This window comes from Mustela lutreola, chromosome 10, assembly GCF_030435805.1.
Source record: "Mustela lutreola isolate mMusLut2 chromosome 10, mMusLut2.pri, whole genome shotgun sequence".
Classification (NCBI taxonomy): Eukaryota; Metazoa; Chordata; class Mammalia; order Carnivora; family Mustelidae; genus Mustela; species Mustela lutreola.
This window is the reverse complement of record NC_081299.1, coordinates 39,686,831-39,712,128: the sequence shown is the minus strand read 5'-3', so window position 1 is coordinate 39,712,128 and position 25,298 is coordinate 39,686,831. Positions and strand designations below refer to the sequence as shown.

The 25,298-nt window shown below is 43.8% G+C and overlaps 1 protein-coding gene and 1 pseudogene across 5 annotated transcripts in view; both read right to left on the bottom strand.

Annotated features, from left to right (window-relative positions):
- The window catches only part of ELAVL4 (ELAV like RNA binding protein 4), a 143,623-nt gene that overhangs the window by 10,217 nt on the left and 108,108 nt on the right, over window positions 1-25,298 (bottom strand). For all 5 annotated transcript variants that reach the window (XM_059137441.1, XM_059137442.1, XM_059137440.1 and 2 more), the window contains one exon: window positions 15,240-15,343. In XM_059137441.1, coding sequence (XP_058993424.1) covers window positions 15,240-15,343 — 104 coding nt within the window. The remainder of the gene's footprint in view (window positions 1-15,239; window positions 15,344-25,298) is intronic.
- Window positions 24,116-24,498, bottom strand: LOC131809819 (small ribosomal subunit protein eS12-like; annotated as a pseudogene).

Genomic DNA, 25,298 nt, shown 5'->3' with positions numbered 1-25,298 from the left:
GGTGTATAGATGATTTACTGTATCCAACACATAATAATCTTTGAATAAACCAAAAAAAAAAAAAAAAACCTCCAAGAAATTCTGCTCTGCAGATTTCTCTCCTTGCCACCGCCCCCCCCACCCTCCCAGCCCTTCGTTTTCAACACATTAAAGTGATCAGGTTCTCTGCAAGATTTTTTATGTCCCCTCCTTTGTGTTGTTCCAATCTGCTCCCACAAGGTCTGCTCTCGCTGAATGACAAAGTGCTGGTGAAACGGGGCTTCGTGAACATCTGCTTGTGAAACCGGATCTGTGACCTTGTCATAACATCTGCAAGAACCAGTTGCCGTCTAACTTGGAGCAGGAGCAGATAAAACCACAATCAACAAAATGAGGGCAGGGGGTAGAAAGGAGAGCAGGAGAGGGCAGGGGGAGAAAGAAGCGAGCCTCACGAATGGTTATAATAAGTTCGACTTTGTAAATTTGTCCTCCCAGATCTCTCAACTGCTTTTTTTCCCCCAAAAAGCTAACACAGAAGTGTAAACAGATCTGAAATTCCATCTGCAAGAAGCCAAATCTGTAGCAGTACACATAAGCAAAGCAAACCCCAGCAGTCATTAATTTTAGACTTTCATTTACTTATTTATTTATTTTTTAAGAAAACAACATCAGACATTTGAAATATAATTTACAGCTAGTCTAACAAAAGCACTTTCCTGCTAAAGCTATTTCTGGGGCAGTTATGGCTCAGAATAGATGATGAAAACAGTCATTTCAGAGCACATCTGACAATGTTGGACAGGAAGGGACCTATATGGCTTAGCATTTTTCAGTTGGGAGTTTTATTTAATCCATATAACCAATTTACAAGTCCTGCTAAGACTACAGGGGTGTGTGCATGTGTTCTGCACACACACACACACAAACGTGTGTACATAAGAAAGCGTACGTGTTAAACTAGACCCTTGGCATTAAGAACTAAACCTTGAGCAGTGGGTCTGGTGGTGGATCTAGCAAAGGGGAGTGAATGCTGAGCAGACACCTCACCCTTGGCACTCTTTCCCTCTCAAGGACTGAGATGCCGAGTCCCTTTATGGATTCCACACTGAAAAATAGATGTTGACTCAACAGATAAAATGATGTGAATGACAAATCTGGCTCACTGGTCTCCTCCTGCTGATGGAGTGAGTCGGCCTATCTGCAGTATCTACCTCTTCCAGTAACTCAGGGATGGCCTCTGTAAGCTCCTTCCCAGCACAGGGCTGACATGCAAAGGGACTTTTACGTGGCTGGTAGCTGGGGAGTGGGGGCTGAGTTTCATGTGACTGCGTGCACAGAGCATCACTCCACACAAGGCTCTCCTACCCCATCCTTTCAGGAACAAAGTCTTTCAGGTTATAACCCAGCAGAACTGTTTTTCAGGCATGAGAAGGGAGCAGTAGGGGGAAGGAAATAAGAATGTTGTAGTGATATGTTCATGGTAATGAGAGTTACCCCTATCTCACCAGTGCCAATTATTAGACAAATTAATTATCTGAATGACATTTGCGCTGCCCTAAAACATACCCTCCTACTTCTATGTCCTTGCTTGTGGGGAAAATTTTTCCACTTACTTTCTCAGGCCCTGATCCTATTCTCCTTTAAGGCCCAGCTCCAATGCCATCTTCTCTAGGCAGCTTTCCCTGATCCTACCTCCTCCTAGTAGGGCTCTCAGTGAACTGCACCCATGGTACTTGCTTAACCTGTTCGGACCTTGAGTCACCATCTTTCTATCTAGTCTCCTGATCATCTAATTTGCTGATCTCCTTGTGGTCATGGTGTGTGTGTGTGTGTATGTGTGTGTCTTGTTCATTTTTGTGGCTCTAGCTCCGAGCACAGAGCCTGATACCTGCAGGATGTTCAACACCTACGGAAAGAATAAATGAACACACAGAATATAATGAATGATGTGGTCCTTAATGACTCTTTGGGGCTAACTGCAACTTGGATTCCTCCACTTAGGGGGATCAACAAGAGTTAATCATAGAATCATAGACTCATGCATTCAGAATCATAGCTGGGTTTCCCTATTAAGCTAAGAGCTAAGGGACAGTTTTCCTATTCCCCAGTATCTGAGATTGGAAGGACTGAGAGAAGACTGTTCTATGACTAGACATCACCCAGAGGCCTTCTCTAAGCAAACATTTCCCAAGGATCTACTATCAACCAGGCGCAGTGCTGTGTGCTGGGGATGCATAATAAGCAAGAAAAAAGAGTGGTCTCTTGCCCTAAAGGATTTCCAAGTCCAATGGGGACAAGAGACAACACACAGGAGGCACCAAATAAACATGAGTCAAATACAAGAAATACTCTTATTGGCCAATTATCACAATGCCCCAAGATGTGTTCTCTTTTAGGGCTATATCACTGGGACTGGAACACTGAGAAGGGGAGACTAATATTCCTTTTAATTAAGGGTTAAAAGGGCCAGGAAGAAGACAGAGCTGAGATGAGATTGGTGGTGAGACAGGTGTAGGTTGGGGTCAGGTAATGGCGGCCTAGTGATAGCTCTCCAAGGACAAATAAGATGATGAAGGTCAAGAGCTTAGTGCAGTGCCTCTTTGATACCCAATAAATGCGCAATGGAGAGTAATGACCTTGACAGCCAATGGTCTGGGCAGCCAGAGCTGGGGGAGGGGGTGGGCTGGAGACAGACCTGCTAGGAAAAGGAGCTGGCACTGGAGAGTCAATGACAGAACAAAACCATTTCCCCAAACCTCATCCAGGGAGAATTACTGCCACAGATCACAGTCACAGAGCAATAACAAGTCCCAAAGGTGAACAGCAGCACTTTGAACATTCACCAAACCTAACTCCCGCTTACTTTTTCTCCTTGACTTGGAGTCTTAAGTCACTTAGTCCCCTGCCCTGTCCAGGAAATCTGTAGAAGTGGGTGTGGGCAAAAATGACAGAAAAGGGATCTTTCTAAATTTATTATCCAAATGCTCATCCTGGTATTTGCACACCTCAAGTGTCCTCATTCATTTATGAAATTCCAAGTGACTACAGGTGTCACGCATGTCATTGTGCTGAAACATTTCTCAAAAATGGTGCACTGCTAGCACCGGCAGACAGCCAGCCAGTCTTTGCTGGTTTGTTCACTCCACTAAACTAGTGGCCTGGAGCCCAGGGCTTCCAATGCTGAAGGCAGAGCCCTAGAGAATCCCAGGCCTCAGACCATCAGGATCCTGTTCAATTCATTCATCCCGGATTTCTGAAGACAAGACTGGCATTTCTAGGCCGGCACTGATCTTGCTCTGGAGCTCAGAAAGAGCTGGGAGTGGGGAAGCTACTCCTCTCTCTCTAGGTAAGTATGGTCCAGAGGCAGGTGACTTTACAAATGATCTTGGCAAAAGATAGGTAGTCTCAGGGTGCCTGGGTGGCTCAGTGGGTTAAGCCTCTGCCTTCAGCTCAGGTCATGATCTCAGGGTCCTGGGATAGAGCACCGCATTGGGCTCTCTGCTTGGCAGGGAGCCTGCTCCCCCCCAACCCCCGCCCTCTGCCTGCTTCTCTGCCTACTTGTGATCTCTGTCCAATAAATAAATCTTAAAAAAATATATTATATATATAAAAAAAGATATGTAGTCTCTCCAAACTCTCCATCTCCGCAGGCTTACCCTAACCTCGACCCTCTGCAAGAGTGACAGTACAGTGTGGAGTTTATGAGCCCTGACTGTGGACTGGCTCTGGCACTCATTAGCTGTGACCTTGGGCAAGTAATTTGATCTTAATAAATCTCAGTTTCTTTACTCGTATAAAGGGGGATGATTTTCTTTCGGTAAGTTATTGTAAAGAATTGAGATAATAGATTTAATGTGTATAGTGCATTCCTAGAATTTAGCAGTTATTTAGTACATATTATTATGTGGTATGTACTATGGGCTTTCATGGGGCAGTGTGGGACTCTAGCCCCCATTGGGACACATCTTACAATTTTACCACACAAGCAAACATCTGGGATACCACCAGTGAGCAGCTATAGAGGCACCACTGTCCTCTTCCATCAGCCTGGTGGAGTTTGGGTCATCCTTTACTACTTCACTGCCATGAATTTCTTTGAGCACATTCCTACAGATTCCACTGTACTTCCCAGTTTCCACGAAGTACTTTCCATTTTCCAAAGTGACTTCTTAAGGCTGCTGTCGGTGATTCTCACCAAGGTGGCACTGGCATTCGTCACTAACGGGGCAGCAGAAACGATGCTCCTCCCCCACACCCCAGCTCACAGCCAGGGATCGGCCTGGGCAGGGTGGGAGGAACAGCACAGCCTAGGGAAAAGCGTTTCCCAAGTCCTCTGGCAACCCTTCACCTCCTGTCTTACCTGCCACGGTACAGAAAAGGGAGAGGGCTTGGAAAGCACGGTAAAGGCTTGGTTTTGGGTGCTGGGAGGCTGGTAAGATAAGAAAAGGCATCCTTCTTTGCCTTGGGAAGGTGTTTCATTAGTTAAATACTGGCACTAGAAGACAAGAGTTCATTCATTCCTCCCCTTCCAGGACACTTCCTGGGGGCAGGTCCCCTGCTGGGTACTTCTGCTTCAACCATGATCCAGTAAGGAAGGGAGCAATTAAATGAGTACCGTACAGAGGGCTGTTCCTGGCAAGGAACACTCCAGCTCCCAGTGTTAGCTTCCACGTGCAGGGAGCCCTTGGAGTAGTACTCTAGGCCTCTCTGTGCCCCGTGACCACCTCCTCTCTAGGGGAAGACATTTGGCCAGGCTTTGGTAAGGGCGATGGGCACAGGAGCCTCAGCTGCTGCCTGCCTCCTCCCTTCTGGCAGCCACTTTCTGTTTCAGGCTCTGTACTATGTGAGTAGGTTCTGCTCCCATATGGGGAGGACTGTGGTGTCCATAGCACCTGTGACAGGGGCTGTCAATCTGTCAAAGTGTGGGATTCTGTGTCAGGAAGCCCATTGTGTTCAGGAAATCCATCTTGGGTGTAATCCGTAATAAAGGTGACCTTAGGATTTAATACGCTCTTCTTTTTTGTCTTACTTCTCAACTGGTTTATAGCTAGGATGTAGAAGACAAGGCCATCACTTGTTAGACCCCTTCGAATTATAAGAAGGATCTCATTGACTGGATGTTTTCATGGGCTAGGCATTCTATTCACAAAACTGCTAATCTCTACAACTGTGGCTCATGGTAAGCAGAAATATAGGTGACAGGTGTCATTGGTGATCCCAGCAGAAAGCACTCTCCTTGAAATCCACTTTACAGAAACTCGGTACCAAAAGTGGCCTCAAAATTTCTAGGTGAGATCGTAGGCAGCTAGCCACCTGCCTTCTATGTTACACAGGAAGCTTACTGCTTCATGAGGTGTCTTGCCCCATCACTAGCCATCCCTGATTATGGGTAAGCTCATCCGTCTACTGAATTCAAATGTGTCTCTTCTACAGCTTCCATCCTTCTCCAATTTCTATTTTAGCTGCACACACTAGGGGCACCCTTCTGTCTGAATCACCCTTTATCCCGTGGGTTTCTCTCACTGATAGGTGCTAGTTAGAGCATCAGGCAACTGTATTTTGAGACTGGCCACTCCAAGGAAGTTCTTGGTTATGTTACTTTAACTGACACTGAGCATCTATTCTGGAATTCTGAAAAGAGAGAAAGGTCAAGAGCCAGGGCTGTGGGGCTAGAAAGATAGGAATTTAAATCCTGACTGCTTACTAGCGGTGTAATCTTGGGGAAAGTAACTTAACTTTTCCGATATGTATCACCTGAGTAACATAGTTTAGAAGATTTCTAACAGAGCACTTGGAGCATTAAACAAGCTAATGCAAATATGTTATATACAAGCAATGAATCATGGACCACTACATCAAAACTAATGATATATTGTATGGTGACTAACATAACATAGTAAGAAAATTATAAAAACACAAAATAAACAAGCTAAAGCATATAACATTTCTAGGCACTATGGGGAGCCTGGGTGGCTCAGTCAGTTAAGCACTTGATATTTAATTTCAGGGTCATGATATCAAGCCCCGTGTCCAGGCTCTGTGCTCAGCAGGGAGTCTGCTTGAGATTCTCTCTCTCCCCCTCTCTCTGCCCCTCAACCCCCTCTCTCTGTCTCTGTCTCTCAAATAAATAAACAAATCTTTAAAAAAAAAAAAAACGGTTTCTAGGCATTATGCCTGGCACACAGATAGTGCTCAATAAATAGCAGCTTTGCTGTAACTGCTATGGTCTTACATGAGATTCTGGGAGTATAGAGATGAATACAACAGTCCTTGACATGTAGAACTATGAGTCTAGCAGAGGAGACAGACACAGAGACCTATCATTTCAGAAGATCAGGCTGCAGATTTTCCCCAATGTGTTGTAACACCTTCCTCTCAGACTGAGCACAAACTCCCCAGAGCATATGAATCCCAGGGGGGATAGTCATTCCAAAGAGCCCAGGAGAATGGCAGCAGAGAACAGACTCTGGCGCTGCCAGGGCCTTCGAGGAGCAAACCCTTGCAGGTACCTCTGATCCCACCTCCAGGAGCAGGGAGAGAAGAAAGAAGCCAGCTGTTTCCTAGAAACAACAGCTTTGATTATGAGGATCAGCTTACCCCTGTGCCTATGGCTGCTGCCCTGCCCACAGGCAGAACAGGTGTCTGCTTATGTGGCCCCATTCCTCATACTTTCCTCCACCTGTCACCTGATACACGATATTCTTTTACCAGGGGCAAGACCCGACGGTAATATTTCTAATGAGCCCCGATGGTACCACTTCTTCCTGCTCAAAACCTTCAGTGGTTCTCTAGCACCTTGTGATAATGATCGAATGCTTCATTTGAGCATTCAAGGCCCTCCGAGATCTGGACTTCTCACCACCTGCTAATGCTCCGTGCACTCTGCACCACAGTTCAAATTAAAAAGGTCAGTCTTCTGAATATGCACTTCACGTCTCTACTTCTGTCTTTGTTTTTGCTATTTGCTCACCATCATATCAAAGCGAACCCCTGCCCATCCATACAGACCCTGTCTGAATACCGCCTCCTCCAAGAGGACTGCTGTCTCCTTGAACTCTATAGATGGTATACATTTCCATGGCCGCAGCTATCACAATACCTCCATCATGGAGTTTAAGAATATCCAAGAGTATTAGGAGGGTATCTGGCATACAGTAGGCTGGAAAAACACTTCTTTTAAAAAAATGGTGTAGTGATCTGTTCATATGCCTACAGCTTTAACGAAGTCCATCAAATTACCAAGCGGTCTTACTTAGTAGAAGGATCTCGCCGTCTGTCTAGTGGCCCCCAGAAAGTAGAGATGTGTTAAAGGTTTCATGGGCTGATTGGTGGAAGAGCTGGTCTCAGAGATGAAGACACTCAGTCTTCTCACTAAACTGCACCTCCTGACTTGCTCTCTGTTAGACTGATAAGGTGACTGAAGCCACCTGGGAGGTGCGTTATACTTCCCACTATACAAGCCTCTATATATGGTGCCTGAGGCTTAACAAGACTCAAAGCTCTTTCCTTACATTTTTAAAAAGCATCTTTGAAGCATGTACATCTCTAAAACATGCAGATAGGAAACAGACTTCCCCTCTCATGTAACTTTCACCCAGGGATAACCCTATTCACTTTTGCCCTATTCACTTGGGCAACCGACTATAAACTTTAAACTATGAGGACCCAGAAGTGAGACATTATTTGTTCCATTTTCTAGATGACATACTCTGGCTCAGTGAGATGAAGTACTTGTCCAAGGTCACACAGCCGAACTAAGACAAAGCTGGATATTACTCCAAGATCTGGGATCTTTCCACTATGTCAGGCTAATGTGGACAGTGAAATAAAAGCTGTGTGCTTGGCACAAATGGCTACTTTCCCTGGAAATTTACCAAGCTGACAAGATCACGCTATAATATTTTATTAGTTAGATTGTTAGAGCTGGAAGACACCATTTTGCAGATGAGGAAATGCATCCAGGGAAGTAAAAAAGTAAGTCACCCAAGGTCATCCTGGTGGTTTTTGACAGAACTAGGACTTGACTGATTCTTCATCGTAACTCAGTGCTCTTTCAAATGGACAACAAAGGTGAAGGGAAGTGGGATTGGCTCTATGATCTTTGACAGGCCAGCTGATTTGCCCTGGGGCTTCATGATAGTCACGGAGAAGAGATTCTTTATTCCCCACAGCCACTGATGTTTCAGGCCAGCGCTGTGCAGTAGAACTTTCTGGGATCACGAAAATGTTCTAGATCTGAGGTGTTTGATGGTGGCCACTAGCTACATGTGGCTACTGAACACTTCCAATATACCCAGCATGACTGAGGAACAGAACTTTTCATTTTACTTAATTTTAATTAATTTAAATTCAAATTTAAAAAGTCATATGTAGCTGGTGGCTGCTTTACTGGACAGAAGAGTCTGAAGCCCAGAAATCACACAAAAATACAGAATCTCAGAGCTCAAGGGTCAGACCCCAGTGTGGTATAGGAATCTCTCCTACATCATCCCCAATTACTCCATCTGAATGTCTCTGACAGTCAGAGACTCACTACCACCCAAGGCAAATGTTCTATCCTGAGAGCTGCACGGGCTCTCTTTCCGGATTCTTGAAATACAGAATTGCACTTCAGAGTCCCTGCAGACTTCTTTTCCCGTAAGAACAGAGAAGCAACCACGGTGGATGAACCTGGGAGTGCAGCATCATCTTGGCCATCTTCCCCGTTTGCCTCTGCACAACCCTTAGAGTGTCTCTTTAAAACGTAAAGCTGAGAATGGGGCACAGACACGAAGGACAGTTGACCAGAGTGGATTCCTGGAATCTGGAATCCACAATTCTCCTAACACAGCCAAGGTGAGCTGGCTTTTCTAAGGCAGCTCACACCCCCTGATGGTTTCTTTCACACTTGTAGACAACTCAAGCCCCCAAGCCCCATTCCACACACTTCTGAAAACCTACGTGTCCTCTCAACCCACACCTGATTTGCTTTTGTAATCCAGACCCAGGACACAGTGGACGACCTTTAAGATACTGGAATTATAACAACCTCACTGGGCAGAGAGAACAGGGATGCGCTAGGTCAATCCTTCAAACTCCTACACCGGTATCTGAAATTATTCACCCAGATGAAGTTAGCAGGGCTCTGAGAAGCAGAGCAGGCAAACAAGCTCTCACAGGAGAGAATGAGCAGCCCAGTACAATGGGGGGTAAACGGGTGTCCAGTTTCCACTGCGGTGGATGTGTGCCCTCTCTTGGCTCCTTGGGGATTCAGTGATCCAGTCTCCCTTGCTGACCTTGGCAGGGCAGTGCTCCCACACTGTTCTGACTATAGCTGTCATGGGGGAGGAGAGAAAAGTGCCTTTTTATTATTAATAAGACTGAGGGAGGCAGTCTATCATTTCTGGGTGGGGTGTTACCCGTCAGCAAAAAATGATCTGCTAACTCTCCAGGAAGCATTAAGAGCAGTGATAGGAGAAATAATTGCTTATGCCGAGTGCAAAGAAAAGATGCTTCAGCGGAACAAAGGCCTTTAGCAAGGCAGGTGGATGGCGGGGTGAGGGAGGGGCAGTGCTCTGATGACCCTTGGCAAGATGAAGAGGCGGGAGGGGCAGACTGGACCCTGCAAAACTCCAGTGTGGAGAGATCCCCTGGAGGCACCGTAAGCACTTATTAGAAGAATAAAGCGAGGATGGAGAAATGGCTAAGAGGCATTATGGCACAGAGATGCCAGAATACAGGAACTCCGTTTGTTCTCCTTCCCAGAGAAGGAAGTTTTTTCCTTCCGAAAAAGCCCTCACTCACACCTTCCCCTTCTCTAGTCCTGCTCCCTCTGGAGCTGGGCTGTGGCCTTGTGATCAAGCCCCCTTCCTACTCTCACGGCGCCTCTCCTGACTGCCTGCCAACCCTCCTGGGTTCACGCTGCATGGCAGAGGCAGCCTTTTGTCCCCTCATCCCTGCTCCAGTCCTGAACTCACCTACACCCCCAGTCTGCACAAGAGTTGTGATCTGGGAATGCTTTCTTTAAAGTCACATTTTTATAAATTGAAGAATAGTTTAATGCAATTATTAGAAAAAGACATGACACAAAATCATTTTTAAACCTGTAATGCAATGACAAAAGGAAGGACATAGATAAAAACATTGTTTACAGGATTGAGTTGGGAATGGCTGATACTGCCTTCATTATATGATAATGCATTCTTCAAATTATTTATAAATAAGCATGCCTTGCTTTTAAAATGAGTAAAAATTTCCTAAAAATCTCATGAAAACCAGTGTCTAAGGATGACAACAAACACCTTCAGCCTGCAAACCGCTGGTTTCATCTGTCAAACACCCCAAGTGACACACCACTGCCAGAAGAGCCTTCTTGGAACTTTACTTTGTCCAGGTCCTTCTCCTGCTCAAACCTCACACAGCTTCCTTCTTCCCACCCCTCCACCCCAAACCAGTGGGAGCCCCTGCATCCCTAAGACTGCTCTATCCCATTGCATTAGAGTTGGTCCATTGCATGTCTGTTACCCCCACAAGACAGGAGCCCCCATGGAGGCAGAGCAGTGAACACTTCTTTATTCCTGCTCCTCGAACTTAAGTTAAAATCCAAACTGGTATCCCATTACTCTGAAAGGTTTATTGGGAGTGATTCCAAACCCTCATATCCACTTCAGATCACTTTTTACTCAGTGTAACTTGAATATCAATCCAAACTTTTTGTAAAGATATCCCTTTTGAAGGTATTACAGACCATCTAATTTTTTGTTACTAATTAATGCAGCAAAGAGCTGGACCACTACCGCTGGATTCAATGGAATGCTTCCCATCAAGAGGCTGAAATTACAGTGTGAATTCAGAAGCTGCTGTTTTAGAATGCATGGAGAGAGGAGAGAGTCCAGGACTGGGACATCTGGTGTGCGGTTAAGGAGAACCGAGAATCATTTCTCAGAACCCACAGCCATTTCACCCAACGGTTCCCAGAGTCTAAAGTGATCTCTATTAGAGTGAAGTGAGGAAAGAAGCTGAACAATTAGCACTCTCAGAGCCCTAAACAGGGCAAATCATCTCCACTGGGTCCAGAGTTGAAATCCTGAGAAAAGACCCAATTTCCCAAGTGGAGCTCCAGCCTGCTCTCGCAGACTAGACATGTAAGCCCATGGTCCATGCCCCATGCCTCTCTGACACACATGGATAGGAGAATCCCCAGGGCACTGCCACCCCTGGGTCATCCAAATCCCAGGACCTGGCACAGAGTCTGGAAAGCTGGGGCTCAAGAAGAAACGACCTGAAGTCAGGTCTATCCCCTATGGCCCTAACCACAGGTCTGTTTACTGAAGAACCTGGAGGGACCACACAATTTGTTTGCTTTTTCTATCTCCTTCCCATGCCAGGGAGTATAACCTGTGTGTGTGCAGAGCCAATACACACCCACACAATCTTACAGCACACATGTGCTGCTGAACAAACAGTGTGACCTTCCAACACTTACGGCCTGTTGCCAGAGTTATTTCTGAAGAATACTTGCTGACTCCAAATCTCACTTGCCAACTGTGTGATCTTGGGTAAGTCTCCTAACCTCTCTGGGCCTTCCTTTCCTCAACTGTATGAAGGAGTGAATAGAACCTTCTTATAGGGCTATCTTAAGAAGTAGAGTTAATGCATGTAAAGCATCCACCCCAAGAGATGTTTCAAGGATTAAGTCCTATCAAGCATGTAAAAGGGCTCGAATACTGTTGGACACAGAGTAAATATTCAATATAAGGTAGCATTACTATTATTCATTGTTAGTGTAATATAATAAGTAATCATTATTATTTCCTTCTTGGGGCAGAACGCTATAGGACCTTCAGATGCTAACTCAGCTTAGTTGCTGGTCACTTGTTTGCCTTTGGACAAATCATTTCATCTTTCAGCCTGGCCACTTTTCCCCACGAAACAAGATATAAACCAGAGAATAATCCCTCTGTAGTCACATGTCTGCAAACATGTACTAGATGTTCCTAGGAGATCACTGTAACACACGCTTCTGAAGAATGTACTCTTTTCTTCCAGATAGGCACATTATCTGGTCATCCATACTACTTGTTGGGGCTTAATGAGCAAGTCACACTCTTTCTCTGTTTTGATGCTGCGTCTGTGCCAAGATTGTATTCTCCTTGAGGACAGAGGCCTGGTCTTGCCCTTCACGTGCCCTTGGCATTGGCACACAGTCACATTCCATCCCTCTTACTAAAGGAGCAATGAAAATTTGTTAACAGGGAACCATCATTTGTGGGCACCTTCCCCTAGCAACCCAGTAACGAGCCACTCACTTCCAATAGGCAAAACAGTGTTTGTGTTTTCAAAGTGGACTCCAGAGGCTACAAACTGTTTGTCCACGGGTCAACTACCAAATTTTGTTTGCCCCGACCACCTATGCTTTAAAATTTTTAAGTTGGTTTCCAGCTTTTAAAAATTGAAAGTTATGGCAAGAAAAAAATATCTAGATTTCAGCTTTTATTGAATAATTGGAAGATCTGGCAATAATCCGGGCTTAAACAATCAGCAGTCGCTGAAGAGTAGCTGCCCTCTTTATTGCTCTCTACCTCACTACATTCTCTACCACTCCCTCAGGGCTTTCCAGATCTATCCCAAGCTGTTAATCATTGATTGTCAAAACTTAGGAATTAAAAAACAAACAAAAAAACAAAAAAAACCCCAAACCCTTAGGAATTAACTCTTGGTGTGTCTGCATCTCTGTTGTGCATTATATTTAATGCAGGGTGTTTTACACAAAGCAGTCCAGAAATGCATCACAAATGTGAGAAGGAGGGACACACTTGACCTTATCTTGCAAACATGTGCTAAATAGTTCGGGGAGATCTCTGTAAAGCATGCTTCCAGGAGGATACTTAGGTTTTCCAGATAGGCAAGTTATCTATTGCTTCATGGGTGCCAGAGCAAAGACATAAATCTCGTGTCACTTATCAAAGCAAACTGAAGCAGAAGTAAACAGTGGCCTGAAAGGCAGAAAAGCAATTTAAAAAAATTAATAAATGATGAGACTATTAACAGTACATGAAAAGGGTTTGCTTTTTTCCCCTGCCCTTTAATATGATTTTTTACCTTAAACATTGTGTCCCTTTAGGAAAGGGAAGAAAAGTTAATAAAGGAACCCATCACTCAAACTTAATTTTGAGTATGGCAAATAAACTGCTTTAATGAAAGGGCTGAAATCCCTAGGTTTGCACATTAAATTTTCATTCGTAGTAGAGAATGGAAATTATTGATTCAGCCGTGGCATCATGCATTTTGAATCCTACAGTGCCTCGGAAGCCCACGTTACTGCTGGGTGCAAATGTGTTGGCAGCGTTTTGATGCAGGGTGAGCGCAGGGTAGGTGAGGGGGTGGGGCAGACTGTCTCTTCACAGAATGAAAATAATCAATGTTCCTCGTCTGTAAGATCCACCTAGACAAAGCACTGCTTCCAAAGGCACGATGGATCAGGATGCATTCTGAGATCGGAAAAGCCAGGTTCAGTCAGTCTTTCAGGAAGCCCAAACAGCTTCATGGGAGATTTTATATATGGCAGAATGGGTGGCTGATGATTTGATCCTAAACTTTTGGGAAGGTTTGGGTTTCAAGAAAACTGTAGAGGAATGAAAAGGACTTTCTCGGTTCAAGGTCAGGGTGTCCATCAAGGGAAGAGTAAGTGTCTGACATTCTAATGCTGAACGGGATAGCACAGAAAAATCAATCAAAACCACAAATACAGCCTCAACTCGGTGTGGCCTCAACAAACAGTCAGAGATGCGAGCCTCCCATCTTCACTTAAAGCATAAAAATAGGTATGTTTTTCCTTTGAAAGGAATTAATCCTCCTGCCTCTCAGAGGATTACCTCATAATTAAACAACTCTTAATTATTTCTCCATTAGATAACTCAAGGGATTAAGTTTAAGATGAGAAAGAGGCAGCCTGAGTCAGGCCCATTTTGGGGTCTGCGTGTACCACAGACCGTAAATATCAGGAAAGCAATCATCTTTAGAAATAAAGTTAAACTCAACTGCTGAGGTAAAGCTGCTTAAAGGAAGGAAGGAGCAAGGGAGGACAGACAATCACGTAATATATTCCAAAAAAGAAGGTTTTTGTTTTGGCTTTGGTTTTGCTTTGATTGCCTCCTAGCTAAGATTATCTGATGCCAATCGTCTCCTCTGTCAGTCTGGATGTTGGAGAAGTAGGTGTGTTGAACCAAAAGGTTCTGCTTTTGTGTTTTCATGCGCTGAGAGCTGGTGCCATCTATAGATCTCCATTCTGGGAGAGGTTTCTCTTTTGTCCTACTTTGCGTCAGACCTGCTGTCGTGAGGATAAGAGCGCCCAGGAGACACCTCCCTGTGGTGTAATAGGCTATGAAGGATGGGACTCATTAATGGGCTGGCAGCTGCCCCCAAGCAGGATGCTGCCTGGAGGTGGAGGAAGAAGGGGAAGGGAGGCTGAGGAGGAGGAGTCTCCATCCAGGAGATCACCACTGGCTGTGGGAGGGGGCCCTCAAAGCAAACAGCGCCACTTCCTGAAGGCTCCCCACGAGATGAAGTCTGAACCGAGTGTGACACACAGTCACAGAAACCTCTGTCTGGAGGAGCAGGCTCTGGGTAATTGCTTCTCTTTTTCGACTCAAAACAATCCCACCTGAGATATTATCTACAGCCCTGATTATTTTGGTTCGAATGTCACTTTTTCTGTCATTCTTTTACTATGTTCCTAACAATTTTATAGTACCCATCCTTATTACACTAGAGTTTATTTATAACTGATTTTGTCTTTTCTAGTCTCAGTTAGGAGATGAACGGTCCACCCTTTGGTAAAGTTGAACTGTTCAGCCTGGCCCATAAGGCCCCTGCCCACCTCCCATCCAAACTTAGGCCATGCTAGTCTATATGCTGTTCCCCACTCATAATGTTTACATTCATTTTCACAGCTTCTCATGTGCTGTTCCCTGTGTCTGGAAGAGCTTTCAGGCCCCAGCTTACTCCTATGGCTCAGTTCTGGCCATCTTTGCAGACTTGGGCTCACAGGCCTTCTTGGAGGACCCTGACACCCCATCTGCCCTCTGTCCCCTCCCTCTACTCAACCCGCTTCTCATTCTTTGTAATGATCTGCATCCCCCACTTAGTACAGTGGGTGATAGATGTCCTTTGCATGAATAAAGAACACCACTTCCAGCTCCCTCATAGCCTGGATTTATTAGATCAAAGGGATGAAATTTAACCAGTGCTGCTCAGTCAGGAGCCAGCAAATCACTTCTTACCTTTATGGTTTTGGTCTGGAGTCTGAGTCCATTTAAAGTGTTGATGGCTTTCTCTGCATCCTTTGGATCAATATAGTTAACGAATCCATACCCTAAACTCTGTCCTGTGGAAACATTTAAAAAAAAGAGAGAGAGAGAGAAAGAAAGAGAGAGAGAGAGAGAGAGAGCTCAGTATCTTTATAGCAGTAACATAACAGCTCCCACTGCAGCAAGGAGTCAAAACTTTCCTCTAGTATATGGTTCGTTTTACAGCAGGGTTTACCCCAGGTGGCAAAGTTTCCAGTTCTTCCATCTCTCACTTTGGTCAGCCTATGAACTCACAGGAGCCGCCCAAGTTAGGAATGGGTGAGTGCTCCTGCCCATCCACATACATACATAAGTGTCCGCTCAATCAGAAAGAAATGAGAAGGTCGTGGAAAGAGAGCAGGTGTGGTTTGTTAGATTTGAACTGGAGTCATGGGGCTTTTCCTATCAGCTGTGGGACAGTGGAGAGAAGTCATTTAATGTCCCGTTTCTTCCCCTACATGTTTTCTCTGGAGATAATAGCACTTGCCACAGACAAGTTTAAAAGCGTTAATGAGATCTTGTGCATAAAATGCCTACCAAATACGTTGCCTACAATATAGTAGCTGCTCAACGAAAGGCAGCTATGCTACGCTGAGTCCTGTAAAACTGGGGCGAGCTGAATGCAGTAGCTGTGTCTGCTGCCTCAGTCATGCCAGCCACGCCCACACGCGGAGGAATGTAGCAGGATCTGAGCAGCAAAGACAGAGACATTTATAGTGAAGGCATGACCAGAATTTAAAACAGTTGCTACAAATCATTGGTTGCCCTCATCATCTCCCCAGCCCAAGAACAATTAAAAAAAAAAAAAAAAAAAGGAGGGTTCTATTGGAAAGGACTGGGGAGCTCCTAACACAAAGGAGAGAGTGCAAACACATTCTGCAAAGATGGTTTAGCTCCTTTAGGTGGAGATGGCATCAACTTGTCTGCAAAGAGAGGTAGCAAGTGACAGGGCTCCCCCCTAAGTGAAATAAAAATAATGTGCTTGCGATCGTGCCACTGATTATAAATAGTCCATCAGCTCTGCCATGTGTCATCAGCCAGAAATATCATTAGGAAACTTTACATTTTCTGACATACCCTTTAAGAAACACAGAGCTTAGGGTGGCTGCAAAACCAGCTTGAACTTCCCAGGCAATGTTATTGATTTGTGGGCGGCAGCAGAGCCGAAGGGGAGGAAAATGACAGGACATCACATGTCAGGGAAGACTGATTACATAAAGCTCTTTTTGGAGTACCCGGGCCAGGTCTGGGAGACAATACAGCAAAAAGCCTGCCATGTCCTGGTGACAGGAGCCCATTTCAGCAGCCAAAAAATCTTTCCAACAGCTTCTGTTTTGCTGGTAAATGTCTGTGTTTGTGTTGGTTGTAGGAGGGAACCTGGGAAAACAAGTTGGGTTCTGGATTAGAAAATGGGTGACTTTGTCATCCTTTATAGGACACAAGCAAAGAGCATCACGAGGAATGGCTAAGTGCCCATTTTTGTCCCCCAAATGAGAATACTTTCCATTAGAATATTCCTTTGTGTTTTGGAATAACAGGGCTAGAACAGGAAAGACAGGAGCAAACTTTGCCAGATATACCATTTATAGGCAGAATTAGTAACTGAAGAAGGAGGAGAGAATGTTGAACACCCCCTCCAGCTGCCAGGCCCCTCTGTGCGCATGCGTGCGCGTGTGTGCAGGAGAGTAAAAGTGTGACAGAAAGAGAGAGAAAGAGAGGTGTGTGTGAATTACAAGACCCTGCCACATGTTCTGGGAAACTTCTGCAAATCCAAAAATATATGAGACATTAGTTTAAAAATACCATTCATCCTAAATTTGGCTCCACCTCATCAAGCCTAACTAAATTCACCTAATTAAATCCATTTTCATCATTCAAATTTATCAATTCCATTTTCCTTGTAAATAAGAGAAGTCTTAAAAATTGAAATACTAAAATATTCTTATAATTATTCATTTTAAACAGTCATGCACCAAGTTGAGATGCTTTAAAGGGCATTTTTAAAGCAATAATCTCAACGATAAACCTTAGTTATGAGTTCTAGGAAACAAGTCAGACAGTCAATCTACCCAGCTAAATTGAATTTGTATGAAATTAAAATGAAATATGAAAAAACACAGACAAAACACTCACCACTTAACTGCAAACATTAAACCTAAACCCCAATAGTTCATGAGTCATCATACTGATGGAATGTATGTGGAAGAAATTATTATGCTTACCAGTGGTGCATGTTCCCCAATATACTATACCTTTTTTTCTAATTATTCATGTATTTATGGAAATCTAAAGTAAATATAGTGGCTATGATTTTACATTCTATATTTTATCTTTATTTTAGACGCGTCAGGTCCTAGGAAGGTTCTGAAGGTCAAGTGAAAGAAAGAACTCTTTTTTTTTTCTTTAAGACTTATTTATTTATTTTATAGAGAGAGAGAGAGAGAGAGAGTGAGGGTAGGAGAGTGGCAGAGGGACAGAATCTTCAAGAAGACACCCTGTTGAGCACAGAGTCCAGTGATGGGGAGAAGGGGGCTTGATCCCAAGACCCATGAGATCATGACCTGTGCTGAGATCAAGAGTCGGATGCTCAACCGACTGAGACACCCAGGTACCCCAAAAGAGGACTCCTGCCCAGCAAGCTGTGTCATATCTACTCACCTGCCTGTATCAGTCCCAAACCATCACCTCAGGTTGAAGGCAATTAGCACAACTGTGCTATTATCACCTGCTCTAGGTTTATAAACATATATTTTTATCCCCAGGGGTACAGGTCTGTGAATCACCAGGTTTACACACTTCATAGCACTCACCAAATCACATACCCTCCGCACTTAACATCAGGAACGAGGGTGCTTTTGAGAAAAACTAAAAACCAGATGAACATCATTTCAGAAAGGAAGAGGGGGAAAGACTGGAGGTTCTCTTTGATATGATATAATGAGGTGCAAACTCTGAAACAGAACACTGCATTGAACAAGAGGAGAACAGAGATGGAAAGCATTGCCTGTGAACTGAAAGATATGAGATAAACTGCCACACAATGATACTACCTGTGGTTAGCCTAGTTCGAGAACAGCTTCCTCACGTGCTTCTTGCCAACATAGGAGGAGTCCAGCTAAGTCTAATAAAAAATACTTGATGGAACTAAGCAATCTCTTTTAAAACACTCTAGAGATGATTAAATCCCGAGGTAGAAAATATAAAACCCAAGCCTCATTTCTTTCAAAAATTATTAGTAGCGGGGGAGAGTGAAACGAAGAATTCTGTTTTAACTTGTCTGTATGGTGGGCATACATTGGTGATGAGTTTTGGGTTTGCAGTTCTATATTTAAATGCACATAGAAAACTATAGATGAAACACATTCACAAAATATACCAACACTATTTCCATGGGGACCCAGAGAGCTACCATGCTGGAAAGGCCCCAGGGGACCCAGTCTGGAGCCTACAGCGAAGTGTGTGTGTATCTGCATCCCAGAAATAGATAAGGGACTCTTATTATTCCTTTTTCCCAAAATAACTACATCTTCCTTTATCAGAAGTAGCAAGATTTGACCATATAAGTATAGTGACAGGATTTTCAGAACAGAAAATCTTTTTGAATTTTATTTTTGTTCTCAACTTATGAATTTATTTTGATACCAAGTTGGTCAAATAAAACAATCAAACCATTGAGGTTATGGCTACTGAATCATCAATAAAAAATAAAATCAATAAAGAAAAGATGATATTATGAAATGAAGATTGCCTCCAAAATTTAGAAATTATCCTGAATACCTGGCTCCTTGATACTCAGGTGATCCACAGCCCTTACATGTGACCACTCCTTAATAGTCCTGTCCAGCAGGCACAGATGAGGGATCCCCAGTGATGACGCATGGGCAGGAAATGCATTCTTGGCAGTTTGGGATGGAAACTTAAAATTAGAATGTAGTTTCCGAGGGGAAACATTTATACATAATGGCTACATTTTAAGGCACTTCAGTGTATTTTGGATTAAAGAGGTTCATGTTTTTAACAAGCTTGTCTTAAATCTGAACATGAATATCTCTGTTTTGAAAAATTGCCCAAATGCACACTCACACACACACGAACATAGGATGTGTCCTCCTACTCTGACATAGCAACATCTCCATTCTGCTGTAATAATTTGTATACCAACTTCTCCCCCCTGGAAACCAAACACTTCTCACAAGAACTAGCTTATAAAAGTTTGCTTCCTCGAACATAGTAGGTGCTCAACAAACAGATCAAAGAGTGGATATACCTGTCTGTACCAACCCTCCATTTCTGGAAGAATGCTTTATGCTTGGGGGAAAGGTGGGGGATCTGGGGAATTCTTTTTGCATTTGTGAGAAAGGGAGAGCATGACAAGCTGACACCAAGGATTGGAAAAGAAAACACAATGAATGTCTGGGTGGGCTCTCCGCCAGCACAGATCAGGTGCTGCCCACCCTTGGAGTTTCTAAAGTGCTTTGCCACCTGTTCTGTCACATCTGACTCCCACAACAACCCCGTGGGAGGGATAATCGTCATTTTATAGATATGGAAACTGAAGATTAGAGAAAATAGTGATATGCCCTCCATTAGAGAGCTGGATCTCAGTCTAGATCAGTGGTTGGCAAACTTTTTTTTTTTTTAACGTACCGGGTGAGACAGTAAGTAGTTTAGGATTGGCGGGTCCTCTGGTCTCTGTCATGACAACTTTGCCATTACATCATGAAAGCAGCCATAGACAATATGTGTTGCAATAAAACACATTCAGAAAAATAGGCAGTGGGCTCAATTTGGCCTTTGAGCCAGAGTTTGCTGACCCCTGGTTTAGATCTTTTGAGTCCAAATCCAGTACCCTTTGCCATACTCACAGCTACCCCATTTGAACTAAAAATCACTGACAATGATACCAAAGCCCTGAAATACTTCTGAGGCTTTTTTGAATCATCTAAGAAAAACTCAACTATCTTCAATAATCTGCTCTAATAAACATTTTCATTGTATTCAAATTCTAGGAATCACCATCATAGCTGATTATAACCCATCATTTTCCCGGTCATTCTGGATAGATGTTGTTTTCCCTTTGCCTTTGCAGACCTGGAGGTTATGACAGGAGGACCCCAAATGTGACATCCTCATGGTTGATGGCAGCAACAGAGAAGCCATCCCTTTGCAGGGCTGGCTGGAAGGGACCTCAGCATTTCTGCACTGCCAACCTGCACACTTTGCTCTTTCTTTCTTCAAAAATCGTCATTCTCCAGAAAGCTAACTGCTACTCTCCTCATCTGCGAAGCCCCAAAGGGGGCAGCCAGATGGGTAGCTGCTGTTGATAAAAACTTCTGAGTTGAGTAAGGAATTTTTGTGAATGTTAGAACCCCTAGCTCAGGCTGAAATTCTGTTCTCAAAGCACATGATAAAATCCCCAGTCACCTTAACATCACCTGCATAGCGGTAATCCGCATGCTAGGTTAACACCAGCCAACTCTAAATCCCAGGACTCCCTCCCTGCCAGTCCTGAGATGACTTTCCCTGTTGTTGGATGCCTCAAAATCTACCTGAGCACACCCAAAGGGTCAGAGAGGCCCGCAGCTATTACTACACACACTGATATGTGGTGTGTGTGTGTGTGTGTGTGTGTAAACTATACTTGCCCTATAACGTTGGTTAAGTCATTTAAACTCTATCAGCCTCTTCTTTCATCTGAAAACCCTGGGTAATCCCTTATCCTCACAATCTTAGCATCGCTGTGAGGGCTAACAACGTTAACACACAGACCAACAGCAGCTACCATCTATTCAGGGTTCACCTTGTGCCAGGCACCATGCTAAGTGGCCTAATAATGCTTCCTAATTTAATCCTGTGTGAAATGGGTGCCATGGGGCCCAACGTGCAGATAAGGAAAATGGGCTCAGACATGTGAAGTAACCAGCAAGTAGGGTCCGTGGCTAGGATTTGAATAAGTCCAGTTCTGTATGACTTAGCTCTTGCTTTTTTCCCCACAGGGAAAAAAGGCACGTGAAAAGGCACAGCAGTGTCCAGGATCAGGTAAGCACTCAGGGGGATGAATACACCCTACGCTGGAGTCTCTTCCCGTTCTTAGCACTGACTGGGGATATTCTGAGATGCTGGAGCATTCACAGCTCTGTTCCCACCCATCCCACCTCTGCGGTGTTTACACAGTGCTGGGCAACCGGAGTCCTGGCTTTTCTTCTGCAAGTTCAGAGTTAGGGGAGACAACAAGTCAGAGTATTTTTCTTTCGGTAGTTCACACAAATGCCTCAAACTAAGTATGGTTTAAAGTCCTGGTACTCTAAGTGTGGTCCCTCTACCAGCATCGTTGGCAACATCTGGGGACTTGATACAGAACTGTAATGGTGTAAGAAATGTAGTTTCAGCTTTTTGCTCTGTGGCCTTGGCTAACTCACTTAAATTAACCTCCCTACACCTTGGTTTCTGAGAAAGCTACACATCCTAATCCATAGTAACAGGGAAGGGAAACTCTGATAGGAAAGTTCTTAGAATTCCTTTGTATACACTATTTCTTTCCTTCCTCCAAATCAGCATTCCTACTTTGTCCCTTTCTGCTGCAGTCATCTCATTTGTAAAATGAACTTAATATTACTTTTTCATGGAGTTACTGGGAAGATTAAAAGTGATAATGCATGCAAAGTGCCTGGCATATAAAAGATGCTCAATAGATGTTGGTTCCTTATCTTTTTGCTCCCACACTCCCATTAAATACTGCCTTCTACTATTGTCTATGAGAATGCTATCCCCTCAGTGAAGCCCCAAACTTCTTAAAGGTAGAGAATGTTTCTGATGCTTTACTTTTATATTGGACCACATGATACGCAGCAGGCACACAAATTCCATATATAACAGGCACCTACAACATGCTGGGTACTATGAGTGGGCCCCCAAATGACCAAGAAATTGTTCCTGACTTCAGGGGACTTAATATGTAGAATGCAAAGATGGATATAAGAATTAATTTTAGTTCAGCAAAAATAATACATGTATCAGAGATACTTCTTTTAAAATTATATACAGGGGCTCCTGGGTGGCTCAGTCAGTTAAGTGACTGCCTTTGGCTCAGGTCATGATCCCAGGGTCCTGGGATTGAGCCCCACATCAGGCTCCTTGCTCAGCAGGGAGTCTTCTTCTCCCTCTCCCTCTGCCTCTTCCCCCTGCTCATGCTCTCTCTCTTTCTCTCTCATGCCCTCTCTCTCTCTCTCAAATAAATATGTAAAATATTTTTAAAAATTTAAAAAAGAACTATATACAGGAACAGAGAGGAAATGCAGACTGATTCTGACTGAGCAGAATACAGAAGGCTTTCTGCGGGGAGGTTGGGGGGGGTATTTGAGTTCAGCTTTGAAAAAAAAACCCAGGAGATTTTGATAGGATTTTCCCATCAAGGGATGAGCTTCCAATCTGAGGGCTGAATCCAAGCACTGCATATTACCCTACAGGTATTTATTGAGCACCTATTATGTGCCAGACATAGTTCCATTTACTGAGATTACAGCAGAGAACAAAAATACTTGTTTTCTGCCATCACTGAATGTATATTCTGATTGGGGGTGATGGAGAAAGACAAGAAACATAAATAAAATATAAAGTTTGTCAGATGATGGTGAGTTCTTGGGAGGAAATAAAGCACAGAAGGGGGAAGACAGTATAGGGGATGGGATTGCAACTTTTTAATAGGTGACATGAGAGCAGAGACCTGAGGGAGAGGAATCAGCTAGTCCCCCCATCTGAGGGAAGGGCATCACAGGCAGAGGAAATCTGTGCAAAGGCCCTGAGGCAGGAGCGTGCATGGCATGATGGAGCAATGAAACAAGTGAACGTGAAGGTAACATACCACTCCACTTGTTAAAGGCCTAAAAAGAGGAAAAGAGTAGCCCTGATTCTTTCAGACTGGTTCTATGATGCTGTCGAATAATACATGTATGAAAACACTCAACCCCCACTCCATAGCTTTGCAGATCAGGTAAATACTCTTACTAAAACATCTTTTTGAAACCATCTCTTTATGTGACTCTGTTCCTTACTAGATTGGAGGCTACTTGAGGTCAAGACGATATTTTATTCATCTCTGTGCCCCCAGGACCTATCAAAGGGTCCATGACATTCTTGGATACCCAGTAAATGTCTGTTGGCTGAATGGATGAATATTATCTCTCCATTCACATTTACAACCTCTTAACCAATTCAAACTCTCATATACCAAACAGAAAGCAACCAGAAAGAGCAACAAACCCTTTATCCGGGTCTTATCCATGTCCAGAGGAACCAAGCCCATGAGACACATCTGAATGACCTTCAGTCTTTAGTTTGAAGGAGAGAAGACTCTAGAGATGCTCAGAGCCAATTCTAATATTGGAAGGGCTGTCATGGGACGGCAGGGGCAAATTTGCCATGTGGTGCCCCATGGGAGAGAACAAACATCAGAAAAGAAAGTTAGGGAGTAGATTTCTGCCTTGATAAAAGGAAGAACTTTTTAAAAAATTTAATTTATTTTTTCAGTGTTCCAAGATTTATTGTTTATGCACCATAGCCAGTGCTCCATGCATGTATTGGTGGTATTAAGGAAGAACTTTCTAATGCTGATTTATAAGGTGTGGTTGCCTTGGGAGCTGGTAAGGGCCCCATGACTAGAGGTATGCAAAGAGAGAGCAGATCAATGTTCTATCAGGGGATGTGGCAGCAGTCAGCAAGATGGACTGATCCCTTCCAATGGTAAGATTGAAAGATTCTAAGTTATATCTTACTTATTTATTTGAGGAACAAGAACCAAGTTTCTCATTTGATCATTTCTTGAAGTATTCCTTAGTGATATCCTTGGCCTGAAACTCTTCACCATAGTTCTTAACCACCAAACAACTGCAACCAAACACTTTTCAGGGTTTTCCCATCAGTTTCCCAGAGGTCTACCCATTCCCCTACTTTCTTGTTGCCATCAACCTTCATTAGGTGGATTTAGTGTTCAGGACAAGGGGCTACACCAACTTGACAGACATAGGCTCATCACAGTTGGATGCAAGGCCACCAAGATGGGCTTGGAGCTTGTCTAAAGCTTTGGCAGCTTTGTGAATTCCATCTGCTAGGCCATCATGGATGAAGGCAGTCTTCAACAGCTCTTGGAAAGCAGTATTACCACAACACTTCCAGCAGCAATGCCTTCCTTGGCCATGGCAGTGGGTTATGGGTGGGGCCAAATCTTGAGGTCTCTGCCTCTGTGCTACTTGGTGTCAGCCGGAAAAGAGCTAAATTATATTTATTTTAGACCCAACACTCCCAACTGGTTTCAGTTTATCCTGATTTCTAACTGAGGAAATAAAAAGAATAGAGAATAATTATTAGGCACCTAGTATAGGCTAAACACTTTACATACATCATTATTTAAATCTTCACAAACTGTGAAGCAGGTATCTTTATCCTTACTTTATAGAAGGGGAAACTGAGCCCCACAAAATAGAAATAACATGCCCAAAGTTATTTGGCCACAGAATAGCAGCCAGACCCATTTGATTCCAGAGCCTGTGTACTTTTTTGCTGTGCCCTGGCTTCTTGAATATGTGCTCATCTGTATGCTAATCACACCAGCTGGACATGCATGGCACAGTGTGCCTGAGACTTTGAGAGCATCTGAGTTTTCTAGTATTATCTCCAAGTCCTCATTCTTTCCACTTAATTCCAATATATACCTTCAAAGTATCCCATTCCCACTTCTAACCTGGTTGTGCCTAGATCTGGTACATCACAGAATGACAGTCTTAGAAAGGACTTTAGTATCAATCATCTTCACGTCTGTACGATAGATTCTAAAACTGAAGACCAAGGAAGAAGCAAGGTGTTCGTGGTCTAGTAGGAAAGTCAGACCTATGAATCAATAATGACAGTAGGGTATGGTTCAGTGTTATGTCAGTTAGAAGGAGAGAGGGCTTTTTGAGATGAATTCAAAAAGATTGATAAGAGATAGCCTCACAATAG